This window comes from Drosophila suzukii, chromosome 3, assembly GCF_043229965.1.
Source record: "Drosophila suzukii chromosome 3, CBGP_Dsuzu_IsoJpt1.0, whole genome shotgun sequence".
Lineage (NCBI taxonomy): Eukaryota > Metazoa > Arthropoda > Insecta > Diptera > Drosophilidae > Drosophila > Drosophila suzukii.
This window is the reverse complement of record NC_092082.1, coordinates 80,503,551-80,521,623: the sequence shown is the minus strand read 5'-3', so window position 1 is coordinate 80,521,623 and position 18,073 is coordinate 80,503,551. Positions and strand designations below refer to the sequence as shown.

The 18,073-nt window shown below is 41.0% G+C and overlaps 1 protein-coding gene across 2 annotated transcripts in view; it reads right to left on the bottom strand.

Moving 5' to 3' along the window:
- The window catches only part of LOC108014798 (cytotoxic granule associated RNA binding protein TIA1), a 96,628-nt gene extending 86,662 nt beyond the window's left edge, over nucleotides 1-9,966 (bottom strand). The window contains exons 1-2 of one of the 2 annotated variants that reach the window (XM_065866033.2): nucleotides 9,820-9,966; nucleotides 8,560-9,291 (exon numbers count right to left, since the gene is read on the bottom strand). In XM_065866033.2, coding sequence (XP_065722105.2) covers nucleotides 8,560-8,845 — 286 coding nt within the window. In that variant the 5' untranslated portion in view covers nucleotides 8,846-9,291; nucleotides 9,820-9,966. The remainder of the gene's footprint in view (nucleotides 1-8,559; nucleotides 9,292-9,819) is intronic. The other variant, XM_036817648.3, reaches the window with a different exon arrangement.
- Between the last annotated feature and the right edge of the window lie 8,107 nt (nucleotides 9,967-18,073).

Sequence of the window (18,073 nt, the reverse complement as noted above, 5' to 3'; positions counted from 1 at the left end):
AATCGCTCTTTTTAGCCAAGAAAAAAAGCTTCTCGTACCCAGCAGTGTCAGCTGGCAACAAACGCAAGTATGCAAAAATAACAGGGGAGGCACGCATCCTGCCGAAAAAGGGCAGCAGTTGCTCTTTTCCGTATCGCCAATTGGCAGTAGTTAGCGGCAGTCACTCCAATACACCAGAAAAAACTCAAAAACAATAAATAAGTTAATAGGAAAATATATCTTTGATAGCTTAGGAGAAAATCTTAAGAAATTGTGACAAGTTTTAGCTCAATAGCAAACTTTTTCCCAAAAACGCGAATTCTTCAGGTTCAGGTCATTTTTTAAATACTTACTAACAAGGGAAATTTAAAAAATCTCTTTGAAATTTGTGATAAATATACTTGTAATAATATATATTTTAAATGAAATTCCATAACATTCTTGAGATTTTTCCCTGTGTGCAAGGATTCGCACACCAAAAAAACTCCCACCGATCCGAACAAACGCACTTGTCGCCGTTTATTGATTCAATCATTGGAAATGTGTTAAGGTTTTTAAAGCAGTCTCTCTATTTGCTTCAAGTTTTTTGCAGGACACCCCAGCTGGGCACACCCCCAATCCTTTAACCGCCCACCACCCCCTCCCCGGTCGAGCCCTTGGCCACCCTTTTCCGCTTTCCGGCGGGTTGCCTTTTTGCTGTGTTTGTTTTCTGTTTGCATTTTTTGTTTGTTTCGAGCTCTGCAGCAACTCAACTGTCGACTGTTTGCTTTGCGTTGCTTTAACGCTATTTTCGCTCTGTTTTGTTTTGTTTTGTTAAGCACTTTTGTACAGTTTGTTGTTGCTGGCTGACCCTCCAACACCATTTTCCCCCCAACCCATTTTCCCGCCCCCAGCAGTCGTTGATTTTTCCCCATTTTTTTTGGGCCGTAAATTTATGCTAACAGCTCTCCATTGAAAATGCATAAATTTATGTGTTTACACTATGTGCAGGCATTTGCTTTGCGGGTGCGGATGTGCAAAGAGCGGGGGTCTCGGGCACATGTGTTTACTTAGCACTTTTTATGGCCGGGCCAAGTCGACAGACCCTGGCCAGCCCGCAGTCCATGTTTTATTTACCTACAGTTTGTTTTATTTAGCCCCAACTGTTTTTATTTTCGGCTAAGCTCTCTTTTTCCGCTCGCCCCTGAAAACTATGCGAAATTTTATAAATTATTATTTGCATAAATTGCCGTATTTGCCAGGGCAAATGAGACCAAAGTCAAACAGAAGTTCGCACGCACAGCTCATAAAATTTAGCTCAGGACTAAACGATTTTACCCGGCGATCGGCGAGGTCCGTTCAAAAATTCCATCAACGCCCCAAATGACTTTATGCAAAAGTTTGGCCCAGGCATAAAAACGACGGCAAAGAAAGTCGAAGAGCCGGAATGCCAAACGAGCAAAACAATGCGGACACGGCGGTAAAGGGTTAAGGAAAAGGACACACACGTCCACTATGCACCGAAAAAAACATATAACTATATCCGTATTTATAGTGAATTTATTTCTATAACTCGCATCTACAAAATTTGTGTGGCTTTACTGTTTTTATTAAAAAGTAAAGGAATCATTAACTAATAAAAATGATAATATTTTGTATTAACTCAATATTTGTTATTTTAATTATGTAAAAATACAAGAATAATATTTATTTACTGTGTAACTTCAGTCCCAGCTTGCAGGCTGGAGGAGGCACTGTGGCCAATGCATTAAAACGTGCCAAAGTCAGCCAGCGGCTGAGGAAAAACTAAGAAGTGTGGGAAAAAAAGTCTGGGACGGGCACATAAATGCGAAATAAAAACCATTTGAATGGCAGGCGACACTCAAAATCGATACGAGCCGAACTACAGGATGTAGTCTTGGGGTCAGAAAGTGTGGGTATATATACCATAGATGGAAAGCGTCGGACGCTGGACATTGCAAAAGTACGAAAATGTAAATGGGCCTCGGTCCTTGAGCCCAAGTGTTTCTGTGTGTTTTTGGTATATGGGGCTGCAGCAGTAAAATAGATGGGCATTTAAGATGAGCCAACTTCCCGTTTGGTCCTCCTTTTCTCAGTCTCTTAATCCACAGTTGCGGTCATCAGATCAGTTGGCCAATTCATTGGAAAGTCATTTGAGTGTTTGAGCTTTTTTGTGTGTAGCTACTAACTACTGGCTTGAAAGTCCCTTGAGAGGTTGCCATTGTAAACTTTGTTGACATTTAAAATTGGTTAAGAAAATTGTTCCACTTTTCCCATTTAAAATACAACCTCAATTGGGAAAATGCTTAGAGTGACTTAAACAACAGTAAATGAATCTTGAGCTCTGTAAAAGCTGGCACAGTTTAATTTCCCATCTGTATCTTAAACTTAGACATACTTTTTATATTTTATAATACATTTTTTTAGGCACTACAATTTTTTCCGCTGCTGTGGCACTCTATCTTGGCCAGCCTCTGTAAAAGCGTTCACGTCGTTGGCGCTGGGTAATGGAGGACCCCAGTCGAGTGGTCGCCTCCTTTTTGGCGTTAATGAAAAATGTATGAAATTTAAATTGCGCCAAAGTGTTGACCAGTGGACGAACCCACACCTTTCCTTCCACCGACACCGACCTTCCACCGAAATCCGCTTTGCTCGGATGCGATGCGGGCATGAGCAATTTGTTACACCGTGCAACAAGCGAACGATCCGCAGACACTTTTATTACACGGCGCCAGCAAAACAAGGAAAAGCCAGAGGAAAAGCGGCAGAAAATCGACAGACAAAAAGCGACAAATGCGATGACAAACAATACGAACAACAACAATGACGCCGCTGTCAATTGTTTGAATTCTGGAAACCAAAAAGAAAGATATAAAAACACTGAAAATCGGAGACTGTGGAAAAAACTGAACCTCATTTTCTATGCCAGTGCCGCTGCCAAATGTCAAATGTCGAATTGAGCAATGAAATGTAAACTTTTCATTTGCCGCCGCCAACAGGAAACAAAACGAAGCACAAAAGAAATTGCAGTGTACAAAAATGGACAGTCAAAAATGTTACCAATCAAATGAAATGTAATCAAACGGAATGAACAGGACAGCGGGGAGACATCAAATCGAGCAACGATTTTCGGTGTTCACTTGGTGATGATTTGCTATACTTAAAAAGTGTCCTATTTTTAGACGGAAGTTACGCATTTGACAGATTTTTATAGATATTAGAAAATAATATCACAAGTGTTTTGTATTTTTTGATCTCAAATTATTAAAACAATAAAATTTTCTTTTCTCCTGCATTGAAATCAATTGAAAACACTCCTTTCGCATGTCTTAGACAATTAAATTGTATTTTTAATTCTAAATCTAGAGTTCCTTATTGTAATAACCTCAATAGCTCTTCGAAAAACACTTATATTTTCATTTCCAATAGCAATAATTATTCATTTTATTATGTAATATATATATATAAACCACAATTTTCCTCATGCACTGGACGTCCTTCATTTAAGGCAATACAACATTAATTCCTTGACACGGTTTCCTCAAACATTTTATCGCATCCTCCACTTTGTACCCAATTCAAGGGGAATTTATTGAGAGTCTTTAAGCACGGGCACTCCGCACCAATACCAATGCCGAAACCAGGGCTGATGGTAATTCAAATAGCTCACACAGATACTCGCACACACACTTAGCAATGGCCAAAGCTACTCAATTGTAATGGCCGCTGGCATAAAATAAAGCTCACAACGAGCAACGCCCAGAAAGGGGCCACGCCCACAAGGCCAACCAACACCTTTTTTATGCGTTTTCATTTGCGAAAGCGTAGGAAATATCTTGCCCACGGGGCGTATTAAAATCAATTCATTTAATTTTGATCAAAGCGAAATAAATCTTTGCGCTTTTTGCTTAATTTCCTACGTTTTCCGAGGGGGGGAAAATGGTGGAAAATCCACAACAACGTCAGTGAGTAATTTGTGTGTGTCTGTGTGTCTGTGCAAGCAAAGTAAGACAAAAAGCACAAGTAACAGAGAAATTCCGTAAGCGAAATGAGAAATCATTAGTAAGTAAAAAGCTTGTCAATGTGTGTGTGTGGGAGTACAAACACAGACGAAGCGAAGATAAAGACACACATAAAAGGAAAGCGGCGTGTAAAAGTTTTTCCAGCTCCCTGTACTTTTCCTTATCAATGCCAGCGACGGCAACTGAATTAATTTTTCAATTCGCCAAACGAATTCATTGACTTTTTGTGTTCACGTTCACCCATACACCCACAAGCCCATTCACCCTTTCACCCATACACCCGCACAACCAGCTCCTTGCTCACACACACACAGTCAAAGATACTGATGCAGACTCCACGTTCCTGCTGGGGTATTAAAATCCTTTAAACAGATTTCATTTCGAACGCTTTGCGGTCGATAAATGCATTTCACTTTGGTGGTTTTTTACCCACACAAACTTGCACACACACACACACACAGTGTACCGTATTACGTACGCTTTCTCCTGCACATGTGTGTGTTTCATTTGGCATTGCATACTTTTCGGCTGCTGCTATCCTTTTCAGTTATTCCGCCTTCGCAGCTGACTCTTTCCAATGATTTGCTGGCAAATTACTTTGAGGTGTTGCCTGCTGTCTCTCGCCTCACTTTGCCACTTTTCCTCGCCTTCCCCCGGCTTTCCCTCTTCTGCTGTACAAAAATTGCCAAATTCATTTCCAAAACAAACATTTAGTATGTGTTTTTGTCCGTATGCGGGTGTGTGTGTGTTAGTATGCCTGTGTATATGTTAGCTGCAAGTGTTGCCAACCAATTTAAAAGTTTTGCTGTCGCCTTTGCCTGAGCGAAAGTAAAGCGCGCTCTCGCCGTTGTTGTTGCATCATTTGGGGGCAAGCAAAAACAGCCAAGAGCAGGCGGATCACAGCCAGATGGAGATAATACAGCGCAATACAGTGGAAATTATCTAAGGAAAATTCTATCTCGATTGGGTCAGAGAAAAAGGTGCTTTCCATCACCTCAACAAAGTCTTCAAAAATAAAATGAATTGCAATATAGTTCCCTGGGATCCTTAATATTTTTGATCATTGTATTCAAAAGGTTTCCATTATTTTAGGCACTGGTATTTGAAATTAAATATTCAATATCCTTAGTATGTTAGATTCACTCTTAAGGTGCCAAAATGTATGCAACAATATTTTAAACACGACAGTATCAACATACTGTTTTCTATAGTCAACATTTTGCATCTTTTTAACCACTTTTATTTATGATACTAAAAATGTAGTGAGAAATATTAAGGATTATTAGATAAAACCGGAATATAATTTAATTTTAGATGACCAAAAGAAATAAAACTGCCATAGTTTACCAAGTGATTTTAGGTATCCCTATCTTGCACACCATTCTAGTTTGATACTTCATCGTTCTCTTTATAGATAAAGATAAAAAACATTTTTTTGGGCTTAAATCAGTTATTGGTATATATATAACTTCTAAGCTACAAAAATTGTGGCTAAAACAATGTTTTTCTTGTTTCGTTAACAGCATCCTAAAGCGAAGAAAAGGTATGGAAATTGCAACTGGCTTAGAACAACCTAAATTTAAGGTGGGCTCTTCAGCATATGGGCAATCTTTTAGGGGTAACTGCCACTGTAGTTGGCCATTATGGAGGCTGATGCTGTTGTGATGCTACGGATCTGGATGGTCTGCCTCCACAGCCAACTACTGTGGCACTTGTTGGCTTGGCTGCTGCTGTTGCAGTTGCGACACTTGAGAAACTCGCAGTCGCTGTTTGTTTTTGCAACAGCGGCGTGTAGGTGTAACCCGCCTCCTCTTTTCGCTCTGTGTGTGTGTAAGTGCTGCTCGAAAGTTCATGCACCGTGTGCCACTGCAGCTGTGTGTCTGTGTGGGTGTGCTCTGTGTGTCCTTACTGCATATATAAATTTATATGCATGTGCCTGTTACGCTCTGCTCCTTTCGGTTTGCCGGCAGTTTGGCCGACTCTCTTGCATTTGAATTGGAAATTCAGCGGCGTGCTTAATTTTCAATTTGCAATCATTTGGCCTGGTAATCAATGTTTGCTTTGTCGGTGTGCGGTTGTCGACTTTTTCTAGTTCTCTGCTAATTAGTAACTAAGTGTGGCTCATCACAAAGTCAATTGTCCCTCTTCCCTTTTCCGTATTTGATTCATTTCACTGGGTAACCAGTGGGGTATTTGCTGAACTTTTTGAGATTAAGTGGTAACTCTTTTATCATTTATAAAGTTGAGTTTTATTCATTACTACAGAAATTACCAAGTTTTCCAAGCAAACTATATCTTTTCAGAATAACAAAATTTTAATTGGGTAGCACAATTAAACAAATGCTGAAAGAATTTAATACTAAAAATTTCAGTTTGATTTTTTACGGCCAAATTAAATATCAAAGACAAGGTTATGCAAACTTTCAATTGCCTACTACTTTCCTTTTTCCGATGTGTGGTTATCTACTTTTTCTGTAACCCTGCTAATTAGCAACTAAGTGTGGATCATCGCAAAGTCAATTGTCCTGGAAATGACTATCCATGTATTTTTTTTTGTGCTGGTTAACCACTAGCGAATTTGCCCCACTTTCGCACTCATTTCCCGGGGTTTTCCCCCAACGACTGGATTTCCCGGACTTCTAGTAAGCCGCCCCGCATTAAGCCAACTTACACAATGGCCGGAACCGGCAGACTCTTCACTTTCGCCCCGGCTCCTATTTATGTGCCCTGCCTTGTGTTGTCTTGTCTAGTAATTTTCTCACACTTTGCAGCCGCTCATCAACGCTCCGTCGGCCAAAGGGAAAGGCAAACTTCGCAGACTCAAGTGTGGAAATTTTCACTTTTTTGCCATAATTAAATTCATTTTCAAGTTGCTCTTGCTGGCTTTCGACTCGACGACTCAACGAGATGCCACACCGAGGCACACTCAACTTTTCACTATTTTTCACTCGTCCTAGTAGTAGACATTTTCCATTTTTCATTACAGTCCAAAGTCGGGCCGCCCGGCTTTTCCTCGTTTCATTTTCATGCAGCTTCCTGTGCCGTTGTTTCCGGTTTCATGCCTGCCAGTGTCTATTTGTGTATAGTTTTTGCCATTAGCAACCGTTGTCGGGCTCAGAGGGTTAAGGGGGTGGCCAACAAATTGGAGAATAGTCCCAGTTTCAATCCCTATCCCTGCCTTTGTTTCCAAGTTTCGGCTTAAGTTGTTTTTAAGTTGTAAATCTCTACGGGCATGCAATTTCCCCCGCCCGCTTGGGCTGTATCAAATTTTTCATTTGTGGTTAAAAATATGAAAATTGTAACTGATATTTATGCTTGTAATGCCTACGCTTGACATTTTCAGCCCCCTAGGGCTGGTGTCCACAATAATTCATCTCCGAAATGCGTGTTCGAGTTTTGTTATTTGTCGGATTACGTGTGCGAATTCGGCCTGCTGGAATCTGACTCATTCAAAACTGGCCGAAAGTGATACTTGTGCTTTATTGGAATTTTTGAAATCTACCTCCTTGACTTCCGACTGTCTGGGATACGTTTAATTGAATGTGTTGCCAGGATGATTTTGGCCATGTGACGCATACGAAATTTCTATAAATATGAAATACTTTATCGTGCCCTGATATCGATCGCCTCGGGTGGTTTTTGGTTTGAATTGTAATTGTTCAGACACTGATTTGAATACATAAGCTGCTGTCTTTTCAGAGGCTGGCTTATTGATGTTTTTGCTTAAAGCTTTGGTTCTATTGGCTAATAGTATCCGGAATTTAATTGGTGCTTTATTTTTAAATTGCAATATTCATTTTTATTTCCTATTTATAAGTTGCAAAACAAAATTCCATTTAGCTAGAAAAAATATGCACACAATAAAATACGTTTCAGCACAAACAGCATTTTATTAAGATCCAACTAATACGATAAATTACGTTTTTGCCATGGCCGTGTTTGAATGATTTGCTAACTTTTTAAGCCTTCACAAATCCTTGGCTGAGAATGAAATGCAATTATATCGCAAAATAAAATTCATTCAATTAAATCCTAGCTGAAAGCCAATCTGAATACGTTTAGAATTGCAAATGACTGTGCTGACGTTTTTTAAATTAATCTAATACTTGATTTATTTGCTTTTTACATAGTATTTAATTGTTTTGCGCTTTTTCAGAGTTCGGCTTTAAAGTAGTTGTTAGTGAAATGAATTTATGGAAAAATAATTTTCACTTTTTAAAGGATGGCGGGTATTGTCCTAACTTTTTTAAGTTAAGTATTCCTTTAATTTTACCTAATCAAATATATAAATCTAGAACAAATTTGTTTACTTTTCTCAAGTTTAACTCTTCCTTCCGATGAATTAAACTAAATATTGATATTTCTATAAAGACTATTATTGATTTGAAAAATTCCCCCACAAGAAAACGGAGATGGTTGTCTGCTGCATTCGAAACACGTCTCAGGGGCAAAATGGCAGCGACATTTCTCAATTTATGCAACACCTTTTGCCGGTGGAAATGGCGCCCAAACAGAGGACGTTCAACTCGTCCAACGGAAAACTCGCTTTTCCACTCACCTGGCTTGGAGTTGCTGCCCACGAGCTGCTGCTGCTGCTGTTGCTGCTGCTGCTGCGACATTTGCTGCTGCTGCGAGTGCTGCTGCTGGCCATTGTGCTGCAAATGGGCGGCTGTCACCGACTGCTGCTGCTGTTGCTGTTGCTGCTGGGCGGCTGCTGCGGCCGCTGCTGCGGGATGGATGGCCAGCAGCTTCGTTTCCGGGGGCTTGTGCGGACCCATTGTGATCTGCGGGGCACCCATGGCTATGGTCGGGGCTGGCATCATCAGGGTCGACATGGTCAGCATTATTTGCGAGTGAATTTTGGTCGCTAAACTTGAAACTGGACTCGGGGATGGGGATGCAGTTGCCGTGCCTTTGTCTCTATTGATTCGCTGACCCCTCCGCTGGATCTGAACTCGGTGCCAAAGGTCGTGCGTTAGCCTTTGTCGCCAGCTTTCTCTGGCTCTCGCCTGTGTTTTCTGTTTTCTGTATGAAATATGCTCTCGCCTCAACTCTCCTCTATGTATTTTCACTTTTCGTGCTGGCTGGCTTTACTCCTCTTTATATACTACATATATATATATATATATATTTATTGGCATAAGTATGGGGCATGTGGAATTTCGTATATTTTTTTTTTATATTCCGCCTTTCCTTTATGTTTCGCTTATGTGTTTGTTCAACCGGAAATACACGAACTCAAGCGCACTTGGCTTGTAATATCGTTTCAGGGATTTCCTTCGCCTTCTGCCTGCCAGTAATCGCAAATTATTCTTTCTTTTCTGTTGTGTCTGCTGGCAGCGGAAATTATAAATATTCCTGTCATGCGAGTAGTACTACGAGTTCTGTGCCTCCCCAGACGTCTTCTGTTTTAATATCAATGTCTGGTATGTAAAATGTCAGGGGGCAAAACCGGGAGGAGAAAAATGAAAATATAATAGAAAAATATGTGGGAAAACAACAGGGGAAAATGCCAAACGAAAAAGTGAAGCCCTGCTCAGCCGGCTCAAAGTCGCTGGGAAAGTTTCAAGCAGCTGGCTGCAATGGCAATTATTTTGCCGGCAGTTTCTGGCTTTTTGTCGCGCGCGAATTTGCTGGCAACTTTAGAAGTCACTGACTTCAGAAAAGAGTTGTGGGTGTGTGTACAAATATATTAAGTAAACTTAAGCTGCTGTGATCGTTTAAAAACTATATATGCAGAAGCCCAGGCCCAGAATAATTTGCCATCACAGGCAAGGCAATCAGAAAGAAGTCTATGTTGCGAACTACGAACACGAACCAGGCAGACGAGATCAATCGCACACACAGGATATAATTTACAGGATATACAAAGCGTTCGGTATACGTTCGTACTAGACCGCTGGGCGACGCTTTTCTTACTGAACGCCAGGAGCACACGCATTGGCCAAAATTCGGAGGCGCTGCTGCCACTGCAACGACGGCAGAAAGGCTGCCGATTTTCCTGCTGCCGATTTTCCCGCTGCTGCTGCTGTGAAAATCGCTGCTCTGCCGCTCCCGCCGCTGCCGCTGCCTCTGCCGCCGACGAGGACGACGACGTCGGGATGCGTTTCCCTACATTTCTCTTCGGCGGCCAGGACCTCGGCAATCGGCGGCACGAAGCTGGCTGCCATCGTTCATGAAATATTCACGAATGGCTCGCTCTCACTCGCGCCGCCTGTATCCCTGCTCCTTGCTGAATCCTGGCTCTCCGGCCCCCTCTCCGTCCCCCTCTTCATCCACCGTCGCCAACTGGCTCGTTTCCTCGCTCCGGGCGCCATTCACAAGTTCGGACGCCTCGTCCTTTTTGGTCCTTTCGGCTCCTTTCGTCGCAGAGCGCAGAATCCGAGCGGCCGAGAGGGCAGGCCTTTTCGAAAGCGCCAGCCACATTTGAAATTTCTGGGGAAAACTTTGTTTGGGGTTTTAAATTTTTTCCTTAACAAAAGTTTTACTAAAATATTTTCAAAATAATCTTAATAGTTTGCTTAAAATATTTATTTTTAAATGTTTACCTTTTAATTTTTACCTAACTTATTATAAACGATTTTTATTGCTACCCGTGGTCTTTCATTGAAGTTCGAAAAATGTACTTTATCCTCCCTTCTAATCGAAAATCCCTGTATTTTTATGGCACGGCATTAAAACTGTTATACTCCTGACTGCCAAGGCGAATATAAGGAACAGAACCTTTTGTTATTTTTGAGTCCATGAAAATCCAATTTAAATTTTGATATATGAAAAAATTATTTTAATTGAAATCTGCTAGATATTTTTCATTTTAAATATTATACATGGCGTCTTACCAGTACAATTTTTCTTCGTCAATATGTAAATTTATTTTACAGATCACCATGTTCTTCTTTGTAAGAATATTTTCTTTACAATTTATTAAATATTATAAGGGATTTTTTATTAATCCTAGTTGTCGTTTACTACAAAACCTAAATAAAATTAAAAACAAACCCGACAAATATACTAGTTGCAAACTAAATGTTTCTGGTGAGTGTCAGTCTGGGCACATTCAAATGTCAAACATTGTGAAGAGGGTAAGGATAAATCACAGCTTTAAAACAATGGGACTCATGCCAAAAGGAGTCTTCGGCAGACTGAGCTTTTTTTAAAAAAATACATAATACTACAGAGTCCCATGAGGTGAGTATATCTCCTTTTCTTCCCGATTTCCTTGCCTTAATTGTAGCCCTGGATCGTAATGCAAACAGGACACCAAAAAGGATGCAATTTCAGGTGCAGCTCCCCTTTACTGCACTCACTTTATTCCTCGTTATTATTTCTTTTTTTGCGTTATTAACATACTTTCTCGTGTCGACAGCGGTGACGGGGACTGCGACCGAGACGTTGACGGTGTTTTGAGGTAATGTTGCAAAGAGCACTGCTCGAAAAAGTGTAAGGACCGCCAACAAAATGGGAGAAGGGAAAAATACATAATTACATGTAATTTACCATGCGACATTATCATTGTTCTGCTCGTATTTAGCATAGAATCAACGTCGCACGGCACAGACGTCGAGTGTCCGTGGAATATCTCGTGCGGCGGACAACGGGTCCTGAATGTCCTTTGTCCTTGCTTCTCCACTCATATGGAACTACACGGAGAAAAAGGTAAAACATCTTCCAGTTCTCAAATTATTTAAAGGCTTTAAAAACCTATGGTATGGAACATGATTCAATTTTTTATTCCTAAATTTGGTATACATAGGTTTTAAGGGATAAGATTTTAAACTCATGGTTAAATTTAAGTTTAATTACTTTGATTAAGTTATGTTTTTTTACATTTATCGATATTAGAATTGCATTTATAGATTTCTCACACTCATAGCTAATTAGAATATAAATCAAATCAACACATTAGTAACACTACTGACACTCAACAATATTTAAAAATAATAGCTTTGATCCTATTATTTTGTAAACCAAACTAATTGAGGGAGTCGGAAAGTAAGAACTAAAATAATGATCCTTTCAAAATAACAAAATACTACTCCTTATAATAATGCTACTTTGCGAGCAAGAAATAGTGATTGAAAATTCGAACCTGATCGGCTTAGAGTTTCCCATTTTATATTTCTTTTCGTGTAGTATTGCATGTGCTTAAATGCAACAAAAACAGCAGCAACTTCACGTAATAACAAAAGTGAAGTAAACAATAAGAAGAGGCCGTTAGAGGAGCGATGCAAAAGACGAGTTTGCCGCTTTCCTTCTTATTTTCCCTCTCTCTCTGCATGTCCTTCCATGCACTTGTGTGTGTGATGACAATTGCCCTTTGAATTTTTTAAATCCCTTTAAATGAAAACAACAACAGGAATAGGAATCCCCCTGGCTTTTGGCCTTTTGTTCTTCGAGTTGCGCTTGTTAGGTAAATCAGCGCCAGAGTTTGTATGTGTATGGGTGGTGTCCTTTTGTGCGCTGGTGTGTGTGAGTGAGCCTTTGCAGCAACAACAGCGAGCAGAGAACAACAACAATATCATCGTGCGGAAAGTTATAACGTGCTTAAGCGTCTTTAGCTGAAATGAGGCTAAAAATATTTGCTTATAATGAAGTGCACGCCTGTGTTGGTGTGAGTGTGAGTGTGACCTGTGACCATGCACAAGTACACCCATACATTCATTTGTTTGTTTGCTTGTTTGTCACTGTGTGTGTGTGGCGACATAACAATAGCGCATTCGGTACCATTGTTGTTGTTTCACTCGAGGAGGACCCATACACCCCTCTTATAAGCAGAAAATTAAGGCATTGTTAAAGCCAATTAGGGTATTTAGTCGAGATTCCCGTCGCAGAAAGCAGTATGGACACAACACGGCGTATGCGTGATATTTCAAGGCGGATGGCAGCTGTCAAGGATAAAAGCGCGAAACCGAGGGGAAAACTTCATGGGCGTTTTCTTGGAAGACTATCAAAAGGGAAGATGCATTTATGTTTTAATGAGATGCACAAAGAACAATATTTCAATAAAAAAAAGTAAGTACAGAACCAACTATTTGTCACCTTAAAATGTTTCATTGTAAGTGGAATAATATGATTTAATTCCTTAACCACTTCAACCCTATTTAATATAAAACAAATGCTTAAGAGGCTTTCCATTTATCGAACAAAAGCGCTTAAGTCTTTAAGACCAAAGTTTTAAGTGCAAATTAATCGGGTTCGAGCCAAATCAAGCCCTGGGAAACTAAGCCACAACAAACATGCCACTTCTTGACATAACCAATTGCCTGGGCTGGAGCCAAATAGGTCGAATTCAGATCCTTTGAAGGACAATGGGATAGACCCGAAGCCAACATGAGCAAAAGTTGATGGCGGATCCTTTTGGGGGCCAAAAGAACTAAGCACCTTTTGGGAGGACTTGCCACATTGATGGCTCAACAAGGAATTTGTGAATTTCGGGCACCCGAAAACTGCCACTAAATAAATACACGTTTTCGCAGGCTCAAGACGAGTAAGACCAGCCCCGAAATAAGTAAATTATTTATGCAGACCCTCTTTGGTCTTAGGTGCCACCTAATGGGGGTCACACTTGGAGATTTAAATTTTTAAATAGGTGTGTCAGATAATGAAAATAAGTACCCGACAGGGGAGTTTTCCAGCACCACAGCAGGGAAAAGTACGAGCGTTTTCCGGGCTGCTGCGGTGTGTCACAGTTTTGTGTTTTTGTGTTTTCCCCCGCTTTTCCAAACTCCACTTTTCCTTCTGGCCTGCTGATGTGGACACGGCTTGTAGGCCGCCGCCATTTGCCTTTTAACTTGGCTAACGATAATTTGTTTGGCAACTGGCGGCGCTGCCGCTGCGTAATGAATTTTTATGCCCCTTTAATGTACTTTACGCAGATATGAAATTATGTGACCAAAGCGACCGAATTCAGAGCCCCGAGTTCAGAGCCCATCCCGTCATTTTGAGCTCTTCGCCCGGTCGAGCGACCGCCTGCCATGTTAATTATTAATATTTTTTAATTAAAATGTGCACTAGCCACGAAAACACAAACATGCCTGCTAGGCAAACACGAACGGGTGCTAAAAGCGTTCACAAAAAGCAAGTCAAACACAAATAAAATCTCACACACTGCCATAAAGGGAAATAAAGAATAAGCAAGCACTAAATCAACACAGAGTTCTGGTCGGGCAAAAAATTTTGGATTTAAAATGGAGCGACTGCCAGCTCGTCAGTCTGCGGTCTGCCAGATAAATCTCCAGTGGGTCTGCCTCTGAATCTGAATCCGAATCCGAGTCTGGATTGGGGCAGGAAAATGCCCGCATGAATTATCGCATTCAAATATAAAGCCTGCGCGGAGTCCTCTGGCCAAGAACGAGCCGTATTTTCTGCCCTTGTGCGAGTGCGCCCAACTTAATGTAGCGCGAAATAACTCGAATAATTCAAATGTGAAACTGTAGCAAATCGTGGTGTTCATATATTCAGCCTGTCCCATTATGCATGACCAAATTATGACTGCCAATAATCAAGAGCGAAGGCGCGAACATTTACAGTCAGTTCTGCCGGCGAAAGAGTTACGCACCCTTCACTCGATTATATTTGGGTTTGGTTTATCGTGGCCATTAAAGCGAAATGGTGTCTATAAGTAAAGGGCAACGAAAGGGAATCGAGGGTATTCTGCGGAAAAGATATATTCAGTATTGAACTGTCTAAAGTGAACGATAAGTGTCTTTTGTTCGTAATGAACCTACGGTGGACATTTAAAAATTCCAGAAACCATAACCAGTATATTTTATGATATTGTATTTTAAAGATTTAATTTTGTTTAGGTTAAGGTCTGACACATTAAATAAATGGAGTCAGTAAAAAATCAAGGGAGTCAGTTAGTCAAAAATCAAGGGTCTTAACCCCTTTAAAGCTTGAAAAACGATTTCTTCAATAGTATTTTTTTGTTTACACGAGATGTATCTAAGTAAGTTTATTTATGAACAACATGAGGTAAAGAAACACATCATTTAAGGCCAGTGTTTTTATTCTCATTCCTCCTGGCAGCCTCAATTGCAGCTTCTTGTGACAATTTTCGGTTTCAACGGCTTTCGCAGTAATTGTCGCTGGGCTATTACCGCCATCTTGGCCATTTGATGGCCCCGACCGGCATTTCCAACCGGAAGCGCGTCCCATCGATTTGTCTCTGTCACTGTCTTTCACTGCGATCTGCTCCTTTCTGTCGTGTCCTGCTCCTTTCGGTTCCCTTCCGAGCTGGCACAATTTAGTGTTTAAGTAATATTTCGTTACTTCGGCTGCGATGCAGGAGAGAGTTACACTGGCTGGCTGCAAATAACTGTGTAATTTATATTGCCCATTTCGCTTTGAGTCGCATACACACACACTCGCACACGGTCGCAAAGTGCTTCTGCGACAAAGTAAATTGTAAAATGTCACCCATAAAGCGTAAATTGTAACAAAAAGCACTCGAGGCCACGCAGTGATTTAAATTTTGTCGTCTGTAGGCTCCGGCTGTAAAGTTATGTGTATCTGCGGGTACCCCCAAAGGCACATCCACTCCTGCAACGTTTCATCCTGCAGCTTTCCAGGACCCCGTGCCCAGAAACCCAGCTGGCAAGGCCTTTTCGTCCTTTTGGTTGCGCCGTGGGCACTTGGCAGCACTGGCGACAAGTTTTTTGGCCCGATGCGAGCACACACAGTGTCCACAATTTACACAATTCATAATTCATCCGCAAATATTGTTCATACAATATATGGAGCGGCGGGGCGATTTCAGCCTTTTGCAGTCGCAGTCGCAGCTGCAGCTGTAAACTTTAATTATATCTGTATCTATAACTATGCGTGTGCGTTTTAATTGAGTTTTGGTATGCAAAACACTGGGCCAAAGTGACAAATTGATTATCAATTCGCATACTTTATGCACAGGGCGGAGGGCCTTTAAATTTTCGGTCTTATTTTGAACATTCCACACTGAAAGAAATTAAGATAAACGAATGAAAATTATTTTTAAAAAATTTATAATATAGGAAACATTTATTTTTAGAAAAATGTGGATAATAAGAATTAAAAATATTACATTTTAGCCTTATGTTGTGTTATGTGTTTAAAAAAACATTTAGTTAAAGTTTTATTGGATCATTTTATAAATTGTATAACCATCTCTTAAATGTTTCTGCCTGTGCCGAATGAATACCGGAAACAATTTATTTCACGCACTATTGAACCCGCGAACGAGTGATTTTTCTTTGCCGCAATTTGAGCAAATATTAATTTTTTGCCCGCTCTTATTCATGAACCTGTCCGCCAAGTCTGGGAATTTCCTTTTCCCTCGAAACTCCGTCTGTGACTGTGGCGGCAGAGTTTTCCCGCTGCTCGCAGCTCGCTTTTCGCTTGGCGAGGACCAAAGGACGACGACAATCAATTTTTCTTCATCACAAAATTGCATTCTTCAAACAGAGAAAATGGAGAAGGAGAAAGGCGCGAAGGAAGAACACAAAAATTCGCACTTTATTCATTTCCGTCCGACATCAAATGCTTTCCTTTTGCCGAGGCCAACGATCTCTCCATTCCCATTCCATTCTCCCGTTCTGGACTGTGGATTCCGGTTGCCGTATTTCCGCATTTTGTATTCATTAATCAACTTTCAAATCTTACCACAACAAACGAAGGCTGGGAGTCCTGGCAAAATCCTCGCCGTATCCTCGCAACCCGGGTGGCACTTTGCACTAATTTGCGGCCGCATCTCCTGACAGTCGCAACAAGCAGCGACAAGCTGTCCACTCAGCAGCAGGCTTTTCACCCGCACCACCCAATCAACCACCCAATCACCCACCCACTTGACCACCCAAGAGCCCACCCACCCACCTGCGCAGCTTGTTTGTATCATTTACGTACTCTGAATTGAGTCGCGGCTCACACGGCGTATGCGTGCTATCCCATCACTCAATGGCAGCTGCAGACTCGCAGTTAGCGGGCGTCAGTTTTCATTTGCGTCAATTGTTTGCAACTGGTTAAGGCTTCAGGATGTCAGCGGGAGACAAAGCGGTATGCAGTGCATCTTGCAGAGGGAAAAATGCTGGCCTTTGTAACTGGAACTCTTAAAGTTATACTTGTTCAATTCCTTCTTTTTCAATATAATAATAAAACAAATTTTTTTGGAATATCACTACCAAAAGCAAGAACAGGTAATCAGCAATATGTTCTTTTCATAGAAAACTTAATACAATAAAATATATCTAGAACCTTGGTTGATAAATTGGTGTTCTCTACTTGAAATTACTTATTCATATATTTCTTAAGAGGAATATATCATTTATTAAGATTAAGATTATGATTGGTGGTTAGACTTAAAGCCATACTGATACACATTTATATTTGATTCACTATTTAAGATTGCTTAAATCTGATTATTTTAATGAATACTCCTTGCAATACTTAGCTCTCCAATTAATTGGCCCCCTTTAGGTTTTCTCCCAGTGCTGGGCTGTGAAAATCTTGTGCCGCCTTGGATGCCTGAGCATATTATGCTGCCTGTCTTCCAGTGGCAGGCGGCAGTCATTAACAACCGGAGATGAGTTTGGTTTAATGCGGTTGCCGTTTACAAATGGAATTTTTTAGTGGCCCGGCAGCCAGTCAGAATGCCAGGCGGCATAAGGCACCAGGCACAGGGATATGCAGCCGGATTACTGGCAGGCTGAAGGATTCAGGATTTGGCAACGGAAGTCACTTTTGCGGGAGTGCGTGAGCACTGAATTTGTGCATTTCTTGAAATTTAATGCTCCATGCCTCACCCACACAGCCAATGGAAATGCAGCCAGTCATCATCACCGAAACGCAAAAACTTGGCATACTTACTTTTAGATTATTCCATCTGCCGGTCGTCAAGGTGCAGCTGCAATCGCATAGAGTGGTGTGTTTGCAGGGCGAGGAAACATGAAAATACTAATACCCTAACACTGCCCGGTCATTTTTCTGTGCGCACTCGGACGAGCATTTAATCCATCTCCATCAAAACGAATGAATCTCCAAATCATTTCATTTCCCAGGCAAGAACAAGTGCTATTGCAGTTGATAAAGCTGCTTATAATTGT